This window comes from Scophthalmus maximus, chromosome 7 (assembly GCF_022379125.1).
Source record: "Scophthalmus maximus strain ysfricsl-2021 chromosome 7, ASM2237912v1, whole genome shotgun sequence".
Classification (NCBI taxonomy): Eukaryota; Metazoa; Chordata; class Actinopteri; order Pleuronectiformes; family Scophthalmidae; genus Scophthalmus; species Scophthalmus maximus.
The window spans coordinates 19023745-19039931 of NC_061521.1; the positions used below are offsets into that span (position 1 = coordinate 19023745).

Here is a 16187-nt window from a genome sequence, read left to right on the forward strand (position 1 = left end):
TAGTATCTTCCCAGCTGTGGGCAGCTATCCTTGAGCCTCGTTGATGCGTCTTTCATTTGTAGAGGACATAGGATATGGGACACGACAACTGGCCAGCAGAGTGGAGATGGAAGCGAATGAAAAGTCATTCTACTCCCCAGTAAACTGACTACTACTGAGAAACAACGGGGGGAAGCAAGCTTTGCATTCAAGGCTTAAGAAGATGCTGTTGTTGAATTTGAATCGCCTGATACACACACGGCAGCAAATGTGTTTGTATTTTTCGTTCGAGTCCGCGTGAGCACCAGGAGCCCTGACTCCTGTCTTTCTTCGCTCTCATTGTCTCTCCAAAACAGGCCGACGTCCATTAGTGCTGGCAGGCAGCGGATTGAGATGAATGTGTTCCAGTCCTGACCACCCGTCTCAGTGCCCTGCGGGGCCTCGCGGTTGTACAGGAGGACTGCGAAGTGAGTGGCGGAGCCGTCCCGAGGTGGCTCGGACTATTTCCGAGTGGCCTTTTTTTCTTGAGCTCTGCCATATGGAACGCACAGCCATGAATGTACTTGCACAATTTCACGTTCCAAAAAAAAAAAAAGAAGCCCTCTCCCTCTTTGAATGTTTCCTGCGTCCTCTCGCACAAACTCCCATCCCTGGAGAACATGTCACCTACAAAGGTCAGTCTCCAAAAAAAAAGGATATAATCACTAAAGATGTGACGACTCTATCGCCATTACCATGGGCCATGCACTGCGGATAATGGGAAAAGAGATGAGCATGAGAACACCCGCTCCCTGAAAGTCCAATCTGACGGCAACAAAGGAAAAAGAAATAACCAGCTCGCCCGCTCGAGTCACAATCACGCCGTTCACATGGAATCTTCTCCCAACGAAAGCTTTTGTGTATGACTGAGTGGAATAATGAGTGGATGCGATAAAAAGTCCCCCCTCTCTCTCGCCCATATTTAGCATCTACTCTCTGTCCTCTGCGGTCGCCCGGAGATTGCGTTTTAAGCATCTCGCCGCAAATCACGCTCATTTAACCCCCGTGCCCTCCTCATCACGCGGGAGGCCAAAACTTGGTGAAGGGGTTTTTAACAGTGATATATGAGTCGCCATTAAGATAATGATAATAAAGCGGCGGGCCGATTAAACGGGCATCCATTCATGTTAATTGTTCTTATGATGAAAGGTCAGGCCCGGCATGTGTCTGAGCCCGGGCACCGCCAGCAACGCCATTTAATGGGACTTTCTCAATTGAATCATCGGCGGGGAAACAAAGACGAAGGCCATCGCTTCCCGCAGCCCGACTGACGGGTCAAAGAATGCGCATGGTGTTTAGTTTTCGTCAAATGTTATCGAGGGCGGTCGCTTTCCTTCAGCTTCTTCTACGCCAACACATAAATAACCATTTTGAAAGTTTGCAGTTGAGCTATTGTGTCGGCACTGCGCGACACACAAACACGCACAGACACTCCCCCTTTTTTTCCTAAATGCGGGATTTGCCTCTCCCTCGCCGACATGCAGAGGTGCCCCCCCCCCCCCCCCCCCCCATCCTTTGAGGATTAGAAATGATCAAAGCCATGCTCATTGCACGCTCACATTTCCTCCCCTCATAACAACAGCCAGGAAACCCCCATCGGGCCACACACACACACACGCACGCACGCACACACACACACACACACACACACACACCTCTGTATCAACCAGCAGGGTAAGCTTCAGGCATGCATGAGAGGGCAGGCAGATATGCAACCAAACACTGCCTGGAAACTTTCTATTACCGCTCATAAATCCTCGGGATGTTCCAGTGTGCTTGGTTGCCGTGTTCCGTGCCCGTCAGGGGACTCATTTTAAAGGTGAGTCATGTCGCTCCCGAACATTTCTCCATTGTTTCGAATCGGAACGGCTCCCTCCTCGTCATTCAGTCGGAGACATGTTCAGTCTTCCAACCGTGTTGTACTTTGCACTTCAAAAGATGTCCTATATTTCAACTATGTTCTACCCCCCCCAATCTATTGTTTCCATGCCTCTGACGGCTGCCCTCCTTTTCAGTCTCGGCGTGTCAGTGCTGGCTGACGTGAAGATGTGCGCAACCGTGTCACTGGGCGCCGCGGCCCTGTAGCTCCTCGGCGGTGAGTCCAATGAGAGGTCGCCCGAGGCGAGGCAAGAAAAGACAGACGTTTATTTGTTCATGTGTGTCTTGTCAGTGTGTCAAGCGCTGAGTGTGGCTGTCTGTCTGGCCCGCCTGCCAATAGATGAATCAGAGATGTGCGGCGAGAAAAGGGTTGATTTTCTTTTTTAAATAAGAACACGCTTTGGGGCCGGGGTCCAGCAGCAGTGGGCATTGAGCTGGTAATTCTGCGCCCTGTGATCAAAGGCCCGGTTCCCATTGCGCTCCCCCAACCAGCCTCTCTCTGTTCCCCTTATTTCCCTCTCCACACTGCTCCAATCACAGCCCAAAGCAGCCAGGCATGAGTCATAAGCCTTTGGCTCTGTTGCTTATTAACCCTGAGTCTTGCCGATCTTACCGGCGCCTCCCGACTCCCCCCGCCGTGCCGACTCTTGGCCCTTCAGACCCGGCTTCCTCCTGTCGTGGTACATCTTCATGCTCCGGCTGCACGCAGACTTGAACAATCTCTTTCAGTCCTGGCCTTGCTGCAAAACCCTTGGACAGCCAGCTGCGCCGCCACCTCTTGCCTCCCCCCCCCCTCCTGTTTTAGCCTCGTGAAACAGTTTTGATCTCCACACGTGAAGGAGTCTGTCATGCCCAGGACGAAATCTCTCTTAACACGCGTAACGTTCAGTCTAGATAAGATATTTCACGCCCCCTTCCCTCCGACCCCCTGTTCAAACACCTGTCTATATTTGTGCTCTGATTCCTTCTTCCCTGTTTGCACCGACGTTCTCCTCCGTTCTCAACTGCTCTGTTTGCGGCTCCTTCTATTCCAATTCGCGCTTCAATAGCTCACATGTGCCACTCACGCACTGGCTCCATGCCTATTCGCTCATGCTGGCATCTCATTCGGCGCTGCTGTAATATTCTCAAGGTTACCCTCAATGTTACCCACAAATCTGGGTCCTTTTTATCTAACACGGATATAGCCTGGAGCGCTGAGCAGGCTGATGCTCCACTAAACGAAGGAGGCCTGCAGATGTGCGCAGTGGGCCAAGCCCGAATAATTGCCATGAAACAGGCCGAGCCAACTGGGAGCACTGGGGTTGCCCCTTTTCATCCGGCTGCTCGCTCCGTCACGGGACCTTCTGGCCCCCGGTCCTCTTGTCTGTGCTTATTTTCTCAGTCATTCGCTCGACGGGATATTTGTGATAGTCCTACTCCTGCTATTGCTGAATATTTTATTTGATTTTTCTTTCTTTCTGCGTGGTTGGTCACGTGTGCCCGGACTTACAGGGGGTGGAGCAAATTTGAAGTGGTGCGGTTCTTTTGTTCCGTTCCACGCCAAGCCCCTTTAGATAACCAGAGTGACGGAGGAAAATGCCAGGATCCTTTTTGATGGATTAAAATAGCAACATCTGGCAGAGGCGAAGAAAGAGGGATGGAACATTATGCACTCAACCCAACGGATGTTTTGACTAATTTCCTTCCAGAATGACACAGATCTGACATCCATATTGCTGCACGACATTGCTTGTCAGTGCCTTTAAGAAATCACACGATATTAACATTTGCTGATTTGCACCTTGATCATCAAAATACTTGGTCCATGTTGAGGGAAACCATTGCTGACTGTTGGGGGACAGAGGGCAGACATCCTCTGGTGTCCCTGCGAACTGTACAACTCAGTGAAGTATCCACGCCCGGAGAGTCTCTGGTGGTCCCCTGACTTTCCACCTATGGCATCGCTCCCAAGCCGGCAGTTTGAGTTCAACGTGAAATGTCACACTAGTTGAGTGGCAATGGCATTTGGTACAGACCTTTTATGCTGCCCACACGATGACAGGCAATAACTTTGGATAGATACCCTGACTTTTCATCTGGCATTACCCTCGGGTCAGAATTTAAATTTTGTCCAGCGCTTTGGTTTACGACCTACCGCCAGTCAAACTAATGACATTCCCGCAGCTGCCTCGGCTGATCTCCCACGGCCTTTAGCTCCGATGGCATCACGTGAAGAAGGTCTCATCCTGACTTGCTGAAGCAGTGCATCTGCTCTCCGTGATCCGCCCCAGTTTAAAACTGGAGTGACAATAATTTCCTGTCACGTCTACAATTGAAACGAGCAACTGTTCTGTCTAAAGAGAGGGACAGAAATGCGAGGGGTGAGACGAGCGCGCCGATGACATTTGAGTGAGAGAAAATGACCCATCGCTCAGCGCGACTGGCCCTTGTTCGAGGCTGTTGTCGCCACCGTCTGCTGTTTGAAACCCAGATGTGATAATGGACTGCTGCGGCCTTGAGGGCTGGTTCGCCAAAAGGGAATGCTGGTCCCCAGTTTAACTGCCACGTGGTCCTGTTTCCCCCGAGTGTGTGTGTGTGTGTGTGTGTGTGTTTCACCGTTATACATGTGTTAGAGCGAAGCATTGCATTTGATCAATACATTGTTATTACTCTCATGGCGGTGTAAGGACCTCTGTATAGGCCTCTTTAATTGCGAACATTTTGATGACTAATTCCTTGTGGTTTTCCATCGCGATCATTTTATACTAGTGCTAATTTTCAGGTATTTTGTGCTAACCACGTGTTTTGTACGTTTATGTAACGCGTAGAATCATTCAAATCAGTTTGTCTCGGTGGATTAAAGTTCCCACAGTCTTTAAAGCTCGATTTTTGGTTCTTAAAGGTCAGAAACTGTGTCAGGAATTCCGCCCCCCAGTGATCAAGCTACAATCCAGAAATGGGTTTTTTTTGCGGAATTGCTGCACAATTATTTCCTGTCCGGATATTAACATAAAGGTGTTTTCAGTTTGCTGTTCACATATGAAGAACCCAGCGGGAGATTGTCTGAGTCAGACGCGTTTACAACAGCAGGAACATCTCCGGAACACTCCGGAAATCTTACTCAGGAGGATGGCATGCAACTTTCCAGGAAACGTGCCGTGCAATATATTTGCGTTCTCAGAAACTCCCGTACTACACCTTTAGAGACCAATAGCTTTTTTTTTGTTGTTTTTTTCTGAAATACCAGAGCATTTTAGTCAGAATTACTGTTTGGCTCATTCCAGCACAGTCTGACAATTGCTGTCCCTTGTGAGTTTCAACAAGCGACGGCAGCAGACTACAGTCCCTTTACCTGTGGTTGTCAAAGTCAGGCAATCATTAGACAGACAGCAGGAGAGGGGAGATGGGTTTTTCTGACTGAAAACCACAAATCTCCTCTTGTGAATACCAAAACCTTAAAATAGAACACAGGAAACATACTTTGCATATAAAAAAAAAGCGGCCTTTAAGGAAGCGATTGTTGATGCTTCGGGCATTTCTCAATCAAATTGTTATTCACCCCTGCCTCTGAAATCCCCCAATCAATATCTGTTCCCTCATTTGATGCTCAGCCCGGGTCTTGTAGACTGACAGTCACGCGCGCCCGCCCCCCGGCCACCCCTCTCCATCTCCCCCTGGTTCAACCCGTCGATGCCTCTCTCATGTCCCCGCAGTGCCACCAAGGCGTCAGCTCGGCCAACTAATGTCAAAGGAGCAGGGCATCGACCGCACCATTGAATGACTGCTCAATTAATGCGTTCCGCAGGAGCACGAAGGACACTCTCTGTGTGTGTGTGTGTGTGTGTGTGCGCGCGTGTGCGTGTGTGTGTGTGTGTGTGTGTGTGTGTGTGTGTGTGTGTGTGTGTGTGTGTGTGTGTGTGTGTGTGTGTGTGTGTGTGTGTGTGTGTGTGTGTGTGTGTGTGTGTGTGTGTGTGTGTGTGTGTGTGTGTGTGTGTGTGTGAGAGAGCGTGCGCTTCCATATATGATTGGTCGCTGTGAGGGTGCAGTGTTGTTTGCAGAGCGTTGTGTGTGTGCAGCTCAGAATATTCACAGCCACCATGTCAACTCCTCAACGGGCCAGCAGGAACATTTGCCGAAGCGACCAGCGCGTCCTCTCTCCTCTTTTTCTATCACACCCACACTCACTCACTCACTCACTCACTCACAACGTCCTTCACATCGGAACGCTGGTCATTAAATGTAAGGTAAATGTCAAGAGAGTCACGCGGGAGAGTGGAGCAGCCGCTGCCAGGGCCCTTGGCATTTCACAGCTATACCTGGTCGGAGGCCTGACATGACAAGGACGTGTCCCTTCTGAAGCTCTAGTGAGTTGTGTCGTGGCTCTCGCTCGCCCCCCCCCCCCCCCCCCCCCCCCCCTCCCTCTCATTTCACACTCTCGTTAGATGAAAGTGAAACATTAGCGAAGCCCTCTCCGACCCAACCGCTCCTTTTGACTTTTATTAACACCCTAAAGTGTGCATGTTATATTCGGCAATGCGGCGTAATACCGTGCGCATTGAGAAATGCAATATTCAAACACACTTCTCATCTCATTGCCTTTCGCTTTCCATTACAATATCTCCCCTGATTATTTATTCACAGACGTTTTTTCCACCTCCTTCATCTCCCCGTTTCCTCGTCCACTTCCTCCTTCCACTGCTCCTGGCTTCCTCAGGCTGCTCATTCCCGTGTCCTCTGCGAGTGCTGTATTCTCCACAGTCTCCACATCCACACACTCACTCCCTTTGTGTCGCTCTCGCCACATCTCTGGCTGATTCTCGCTCTCTCCTCCTGTCTGTGCCGCCACTCAGCCACAGGCAAAGTCATCCCAGGTTGCTCCGCCCCCTCCCCCCTCGTTGCCAATCAGATCATCTTACTACCTCAGAGTCATTTTTTAAATTCGGGCCACTAATTGGGTTTCTCCTGCGATTAAGTTCATAACAACCTTCATACCCGGATGATTCCATTGTTGCCCGGTGGGTAATTAGGTCTGTTTATAGATATCTGAAACTGAATGATGGGCATTATTGAAGACCCTTTTTTTTGCTTTTTAGCTTGCGGCCTGTGCAGAGCCGCCCAAAACAGATTATGCCGTTCTGGTTCAAGGATCAGCCTGTGTAATATGTGAGACTGCTCGGCATTAACATTGATGACAACTCCAGGCGAGCGGGATGAAATCCATTTAACATTGACCGAGTGAGTGGGTTTTTATTGGTGCTGATTGTATTCAGGATTTGCATCGAGGAGACTCGCGTCTCCTTTCGTCAACTCTGGAGATCAGTCAAGTATTCATGTCCGCCAAGAGTGGACTTTTCCGAGAGCGCCTATGCAGTGCACGTGCACATGCACAGCCGCAGACCCCCAGGACTCGTCTTACCAGATTGGAAAAACATGAGGTCCCACAGGCAGCGATGGAAGGGGGAGGGACGTGAGGACGACAGGCCCCCGCAGAAAGGCTATCGAGCTGGAATCTTTAACAAAGTTTGAACAAATCCGACTGACGTGCCAAGCCCCTCCCCTGGAGTCTGAGTCTGCATGAGGCTTCGGCTTGATAAGGGCGTGTGTGTGTGTGTGTGTGTGTGTTTACGTGTTTACAAAGTGAGCTGGAGGAGTCTGATATTGGGATTCATTCCAATCACATGCCTCCAGGTAAGCATGCAATCAAAAAGCGTTGGTTTGTTTGAAACCAGGTCTGCACACAGCTGCAGCTCTACGATAAAGGGTGGGGGTTTGATAGGTGAGGCCTCCTGTCCTTTCCCCGCCCGTCTCCTTTGAATTCCGTTCAACTTACATTGGCAGCAGAAACACCGATATAAACCATAAACCCTTAATCTCTGTATGTTTGCATTGTGTATGTCCGCGCAGCCGTTCGTCAAAGTTAATTGAGCTGAGTGCGTGCGTGAGCACCAGGTGTACAATGGGAGGGAAGAAATCTCTTTCTGAGAGTCTTTTTCCTCGTTTTCTGTGCCAACACCGAAATGCCTCCATGGTTTTTTCATTTTCCACGAGTATTTGCATCTTTTTAAGTTTCATCAAGGCAAACCATCTGCTAAAAGATCGCTCCAAACTGTTTCTTCCTGCGTCATCTGTTGCCTCCGTACACATCTTGTTTTTTATTGTATCAAATACAAAGTATAAGTTTACTTTATTTCGCGAGGAAGTGTTCGTGTTATGCATACTGGCGTTATAAAGCAGGCCTTTCTGTATGCCTGCTTTATTACAGTTGGGGAGACCTGTTGGCAATTGTAATTTTTTATTTTAAACATCTTCCTTCCTAACTCACAGACTACTTGAAATGCACGCCTCATCTTTTGATATAATGTGCACTTATTAATAATACAATTTATATGGTTTCACTAATAAGGACAAGCCTACAATATTACATTTCATAAAAGAATTCAAAGTTTTAGCCTTCGGGGGCAATTGAAACACTGAAAAGAATAAGTCATATTAACACGCTGACTGTATCTCAAGTAAAAGCACTCCTTTGAGTAAAAACATTTCTGCTGTCATATTTAATAATTAAGTATAATTCTGTTTCCTAAAGGGGATACAGTATTATCCTTGTCAGGCATTGTACCATAACTACATTTTAATCTATTTAATTATTCAAATGCACAGATTAGCTGATAAATCAAGAACAATCTTTAACTTTAATGATGTAATAACTAGTGCTGTCAGATAAACGCGTTATTAACGGCATTAACGCAAACCCATTTTAACGGCGTCAATTTTTTTATCGCGAGATTAACGTTCTTTTTGGCCTAGCAAACTTTGTAGTTTTGTCACATGCTGTTGCAACAACTAGTAACGTTAGAAAACTACACACCGGATCTAGCTAGACCGGAAACAAAACAACAGGCCAAAGGGTAGGCGAGCGCGAGACGCCGAAATGGATGCCAATAAGATTCTGAATGGAAAGTTTACTTTTAAAAAGTCGCCAAATGGTTCCATTGACAAGACCAAAGTGATCTGTGTGTTTTGTCGTCGTGAACTGAGCTATCATCGCAGCACGTCCAGTTTGAAATACCACTTGATGGCCAAGCACACGGCTGATGCGAATTCTCCGCCCCCCCTCGGCAAAGCCAGGCGACAATGGACGACTTGGGACAGAAGCCCATGTTCATTCTTTCTGGAGAGAAATGAGAGTCTGGGTCGATGAGCCTCTGGGGAACAAAGAGCAGTGGCCTGACTGCTATGTTCAAAGCAAACTTGAGAAAAAGAAAGTATTAAGCCATGGTTTAACTGCACTATAGGCTGAGTCCTAGTTTACCTTACATGTGCACGTTGTTATTTTATTTTGTATCGCCCCGTTTTGATCCCTTAGAAAGGGCTGTTGAAGGGGCTGCTTGTGTGACAAAGTATTTCTTTCACCCTTTTATTGATGGACAGTGTTACATTGTGTGAGAGATTATTTGCTCCAAGTGTGAATGTTAGTGTGAAATTGAACACTACAGTTTATGCCAATGTTGTTTTCAATAAAAACACATTTGCACAAAAGCCAGCCGATCCACTTTTCCATGTTGATAAGAGCATTGAAATGGGAAAAAATAATGGGACAAAAAGAAATCAAGTGACATTTAGAATAGATACAAATGTGCGATTAATTGCGAGTTAACTATGACATTAATGCGATTAATCGCGATTACATATTTTAATCGTTTGACAGCACTAGTAATAACACAATGAGATACTGTGGACATAATGTTCGGCCAGTAGTTAACTTTTGCAGATATTGTATATATTTTTAATTTTGATGTGTGCTGTGTGAAACGTGCTGCTGCTACACCGGAATTTCCCTGCTTGGGATGAATAAAGTATCTATCTATCTATCTATCTATCTATCTATCTATCTATCTATCTATCTAAAGGAACAGTCCCTCTTTTTTTTGTTTTTCTTTTTGGAGACCGTTAAACGGTCCCAAGCACCGCACTTAGGGAACCCCTGTCCCGTCCCGTCCCGTCCGGTCCCGTCCGGTCCCTTCCCGTCCCGTCCCGTCTCTTCCCGTCCTGTCCCGTCCCGTCCCGTCCCGTCCCTTCCTGTCCCGGACCGGTCGACCTCTGCTCTCCGGCTCTGTGCGTCCGACTCCGCCTCTCTCCGCTCCAACACACGAGCGACCGACTCCCCCGCCAGCCTGCCGCCAGCCCGGAGCCCCTTCCAGCTCCAGCCTGCGTGTGTCACCTCCCCCCCTCCCTCTCCCTCTCTCTCTCCCTCTCTCTTTTTCTCTCTCTCCCTCCCTCTCTCCCTCTCCAACCCGTTCCCCTCTCGGACTCCGCGCACCGCTTGTCCCGACGCGAACTCCGTCCCGCGCCCGACGAACGCGTAACTGCGCCGGAAGAAGAAGAAGGAGCCCCAGTTGGAAGGACACAATAGGAAAAGGAGAACGCTGCCATCGCACAAGTTTTCCCTTCTTCCTTTTCATTCTTCTTCTCCCCAGCCCCCAGCCTTTGGCCCCGCGGCGGGGCAGGACAGCAGGGGCAGGCCGGGGGGAGGTAACACGGAGACCGTATGATGTGGATCTGGTACCTTCTGCTTGGTTCGGGGTCCGGCTCGAGAACTGCTGGTGAGTTGTGGTGTTTTCACTTGTTTTTGTATTCACAGCAAACGGAAACTAATGGTGTTGTCAGTGCGCCGACATGCCTCGGTGTGGGTGAGAGGAGGAGGAGGAGGAGGAGGAGGAAGAGGAGGAGGGGGCAGCGTAAAAGTCTTTTGAAGACTTCGCTGCAGCTACGGCACAATTTGCTCTGATTTTTTTTCTTCCCCCTTCGACGAGTTTGCGCAAACTTGTTGGAGCGACCTCTTTGAAAAGAAGTTTCATGACTTTTCCATTTGCATCGACTGAACCGGGGCTTCTTAGTGCAGCAGCAGCAGCAGCAGCAGCTTCGGGCTTTTCCGTGCATGTCCAGAGCATTGAACAGAGTGTCCATTTAAATGTACGTCAGTGTCATCTTTTTGCTCCAGACACCCTCCATGCGTTCATCCATCCACAGACTCCCTGTGGCTGTAAGTCGTGGCCAAGAGGTTATGTTGTTGACGGGACAGTGTTGACAACCCCCCCCCCCCCCCCCATGGCAGCTGCTGGTGGAGGAGTTTACAGACAGACAGTTACTGTCACGTCCCCCTTTAACCTTTATCAATAACATCGATCCACGAATCACAGTGTGCTCAATAACTAATGGCCCCATTCCCAGTGCTGGACCACAGTCAACCTCAGCACATGTACTTTAATCCATCTTCATGTAAAGAGGCCAGACTCACCTTTAGGACTTTTTCACACCTGCAAAGTTCATATATTCATCCAGCGTTCATACTCTTTTTTTTTTACATTGTGTAAATTTGATCCTGTTAGTTTCGCATGACCTAAGCACGTCCCGTCGTCTACGTTTATCTGTTTGACATTGGTTGGTTTGTAAATGGGCGTGTGTCAGATGTCGGTGTGTTGTCAATTTGTCTTTCAGTTTGAGTGGATGAATATGAATGAACCAGTTCATAATGTAAATTCCATTGCCACTGTAATATCCTCATGGTATCACTACCAGCATCACCAACTGCAGGCGCAGCACCCGACACTGTTTTGACTTTTTGCACCAAATGAACTCGATCTTCGTCGTTCAAACATTCTATGGTCGGAGGCGGAGTCTGAAAGTTATCCCGCAAATATTGCAATTAAATATTTCATCTCCTCCTTATTTGTTGCTTCTCTTCCACCTCTCTTCTTCTTCTGTCCTTTAGTGCTGTCTCAGCTTCCCGCAATTAGTGCGAGTGTCCAAACTGTCCCACCGCAAACGAACCCAGCCGTGGTTCCGTTTCATCCGGACCGAGTAAACCTCATTGGTTCGGAGTAAATTTTGGTCCGTTGGTCCGAAAACTCTTTTGTCAATGTCAGCGAGAGTGAAGCGCAAATATGATTATATTAGGTGTGGACAGAGTTTTGGAATTGGCTGCCAAACCCGCCCACCATCTTTTTTTTCCTCTATTGAAGGAGCTCGGCACATGATTGATGTCAGAGTTGCTCCCTCCCTCTAAATATTACTGTAGTTTGTTTACTTAAGCATTGTTTATGTGTTGTCAGCTTTGAAAATAAAACAGATTATACTTCAGTATTTTATTAGCTCAAAGCCTGACCAGGGTAACAATCAGCCGTGTATCGTGTTCCAAGTCTGTATATCATTGAGAAAGGAAAATAGATATTACCAGTCATAATTCATCGCTGCAGGATACTATTTCAGCCGATATACAAACCAATAAAACTATGTCTTGATTGAGTATTCTTTCATAATAATTTCGATTTAATTAGGCATAAAGCTTCAATACATTTCAAGATATATTTTGGCCTAAGGTAATACCTGTTAAAATGATCAGCATATTGACAAATTAAGATATGGTAGTTGACAGTTGACACTGGCAGAATTTGCACCCCACGCAGTCATTGTTATAAATAATAAGGCAAATTAAATTTGCATGAATGGATTACAATTTCCACGGTAGGTGTGCTTTGTGCACCAGCTTCAGTGTTTTTCCAAATTTGATGCACTTCAGAATTCAAAACATTTTGCTTCCTACACATCATTGCGAACCAGAATGCAGCAGATCTGCAAACGTTCAGTTGTCATGTGAGCGCTATTGTCTTTTTACACTCTTCACCCTATGATAAGTCGGTTTCCAACAACTATGGTGCCATACTGGAATCAAGGAGTCATGTCTCTGAGGCAGCACCCACACCACTACGTGTTAGTTTTAATCAGCATCACTGTTGCTAGATTCACACCAGCCGTCCGCACTACTGCAGAGTTTTCGAGCGGCAAAAAAACGGGACATTTGGATGGAAAAGCTGCTGGCTACGATTCGGTTTCAAAACACTTGGGCATCGTTGTAGTATGGATGGACAGAAACAGAGAACTCTGGAAACGCAGTCACCTGCATTCGCTTCCTGGTTCCTATTAGTCACGAGTCGACTACCAGCAGTGAATGCAAAACGTTGTGAACCCAGTTCCATTTCATCGTCGGGCCAAGATTAGAAATCCCTGCTCTCACTTTTCACCATTGCTGCTGTCTCGTTTCGTAGTATTTTTTGCAACTAAGCAACCAACTGCAAATCATTATACATCCAAAACTGCTTCCTGTGTACTCAGGTACGCACATGCCCAGTGTACGTGAGCGGTTGCGTTCAATGATCGGGATCATTGAAACCTGTGTTCTGCATGAATAGCTTCTCTGTTCCATAGTCATAATACAATAACACTCTAATGAAGACCACTTTGTATTCCCCTTCATGGAATGCAAATAGACTCTGTAGTTTAATTGGCATTGCAATGGACTATAGCTGTGGCCTTGCGGCCTTGCAGCCTTGCACCTAGCACCAGAGCGCCGTGAAATAAATCCATCCTATTATGTAACATTGTATTTAGCCACATAATCCACTGACAGTAGAACGTTGCAGTGCAGTTGCAAACAAGGCCAGTTTATGGTATTGTAGTGTGCAGTCTGCAAATATATTAGAGAAGCCGCTCCGTGGGTCTGCTCTGCCACGCACCAGGGGGATTATTGATATAAACAAACTCAGGTTGAAAATCAGAGAGATGAATTAGCTTTGCATCGCTTATTTCCCACTACACCTGAGGACGATCATTGCTTGTTAGGGCTCGGCACCGTGAAATGTTTAAATGCAATGATGACATTGCTCTAATGCCCAGTGGTGCTGGGGTCAACTGTCCTTAAATTTAGGACTTTTATAGATTTGTGTGTGGTAAACGAAATACGGCGTATATTTATATATTTTCTTTACTAGCTGTTATATTCACATTTCAGCTTCTTGTTCCCCCACAGTCAATCAATTGATTATCTCTGACATCAGATATTACCATTCAGAATGCATTTCCTCATCTGTCGCTTTGTGCTTATATGTGTACTTTGATTTATATGCACTTATAAGATGCAGGACTCCCGTTCAGCTCGTCTTCACGTGTTCAAGATTCAGAACTACTTATATTTGTATCAACATTACCTCATGACTATTCTACCCTTTTTCATAAATAAGTCAACTCACAGTGCTCTCAAACACCACGTCTCACTCCAGCGAGGAACTTGGAATGAAACCTATAACGGTTAATATCCAAAATTCATTTCCGGTGTCTCGTATGAAACATGGATCCACGTGAATGTGCGCTTCATTACCATCCCTGTGTTGCCAGGCCGGGTGATTCATAACCAAATACCGACTCTTCGGGTCATTTCTCCCTCTGAAACACACAGACAGAATCACATTTCCTCCTGCTAATGGCGCTTTGTATTCTCGCACCGTGGCTTCCTCGCAGAGACCGTCCGGTCGGACCAGTGAACCGCTGTGTGCCCGTGATAATCTTTGTGTCTCTTTGGAACACGGAAAGACAGAGAGAGAGGAAAAAGGAGAAGGAGATGTCGACATGGTTGATATGCTTCCAGCCATAGTCGCACCGAGAAGGACGCGGATTAAGGGGAGGGCCAGTGTGGCTTTAGTTCCCAGAGCTGTTAAACAAAGCCACATGACCGGAGTCATGTTGCAGACCTCGGCAACAGTGCGGCATTAACTACAGCAAACATGTATTGTGTGGATTCTTTTTCCTCATTTATCAGTCCAATGTAGCAACACGCTACGACGCTGTGATTAGTAAAGCACGTGTGTGTGTTGCAGGATCTTTGATGAAATCATATTGTATTCATGCACAGCCATATCTTTCCCAAAGCAAAGTTAAGTTGTGTTTGACGCGGTCAGTTCCACCCCAGTCGCCTGCATCTCAGCAGGTACCGAATCAGAAATCAGGGACGTTGCATTAGAGTCGTCCAATTGGGACTGAGCAGTCAGGAGTAGGGCTGCAACTTATGATTATTTTCATAATGGATTCATCTTTAGATTATTTTCTCCATTAACCGATGAGTTGTTTGGTCCATGAAGTGACATAAAATGGTAAACAATGTCGATGGTGTTTCCGCAAACCTCAAGATGATGTTTTGTCTCGTCCAATCACAAAATATAATTTAGTTTGCTGTCATAGAGGAGCAAAGAAACCGGAAAAAAAAAATCACATTTAAGAAGCTGAAATCAGAGAATTTTTGTAAAAAATAGTTGGCAATTAATTTGGTAATCGATTACTAATCGATTAATCGATTAACTGTTGCAGCTCCAGTCAGGAGCAATTGTTGGGCTTGGTCCAACGTTTCGCGGCCTTTTGTAATGACCTTGAGGTCGTTCACCTGTTAGGTCGTGTACAGTCTAGAAATGTAGACCTTGAACGATCCGCACCCTGAATCAGCTATTTATTTATGGATTATTTTGTTTAGAGCTTACACAGCACGTTTGCTCTTTTTTTTTGCCCAGTCACCTTGGTTTCCCCCCAATTTTATCTTCATCCACGCGGGGCCTCCTCAGAGGAGAACACGACCTTCTGTATGTGTCCCCTCGTGTTGCTTTATCCTGCTGTCGGACGGGACAGGACCCTGGCAGGCTGACAGCTGGCGCTCCCCCACTGAGCCCAGTGATCAGCAGTCATTTGCTGTACTGTGTCTCGCAGCCGCCGCCGCAGCCGGCGTGGACGCTGACGGGCTATTTCAGTCTGGAATTCCAACATCCCCCTGTCAAACCAAACAAACACCGCCTCAAAGGTCAACGAAAAAACCCCGGGGAGAAACACGGATAACATCAGGCCAGCTGATCCTCTGTTTGTCGGTGGAGCCATGTGAAAACATTCGGCAGGTGGTGTTTGTTGTGTATTTCCATCTTCATATGACTTTGATTTGTCCATTTTGAAAAAGAAACTATTTGGGACGCGTCATGCGACTCACAGGGCTGTGCGCAATGGCGATATACGTGACGTTAGGAAACATTTATTGTTGCATTTTTCTACTTCTGTCTCATTGTTTGGGTATGAGGAGTACTATGATATATAGGGCTTTTTTTTGTGTGCAAATTATGCCACAGACCACAATAGACTCAAACACCACAAACCTCTCTTTTTTTACCACCTACACAGTAATAATGTCAAACAGAGTTTGAAAGAGTCTGTGGGTGAGAGCCACCAAAGTTCAGCCGATTGCTTAAAACAAAGCCCCAGAGTCAGAAGTTGTAAGAGGCTTCTAGCCAGGAATCACCACATGGCAAAAAAATAAGTGAATCACGAACATGGTAGGAGATATAGCGGCCGGCCTTGTAACTTACATCAGCAGACATGGCCCCAATTTACATGGTCAAGAAAAAAATGTATGAGTGACGCCATACATCCTCATCTGGATATGA

General features: G+C 46.9%; 1 protein-coding gene across 5 annotated transcripts in view; it reads left to right on the plus strand.

Annotated features, from left to right (window-relative positions):
• Positions 1-1668: 1668 nt before the first annotated feature.
• The window catches only part of ldlrad3 (low density lipoprotein receptor class A domain containing 3), a 91911-nt gene continuing 77392 nt past the window's right edge, over positions 1669-16187 (plus strand). The window contains exons 1-2 of one of the 5 annotated variants that reach the window (XM_035641416.2): positions 1669-1837; positions 10356-10481. In XM_035641416.2, coding sequence (XP_035497309.1) covers positions 10427-10481 — 55 coding nt within the window. In that variant the 5' untranslated portion in view covers positions 1669-1837; positions 10356-10426. Of the gene's footprint in view, positions 1838-2033; positions 2114-10127; positions 10482-16187 lie in introns of those variants that run through there. The other 4 variants (XM_035641418.2, XM_035641420.2, XM_035641417.2 and 1 more) reach the window with 4 other exon arrangements.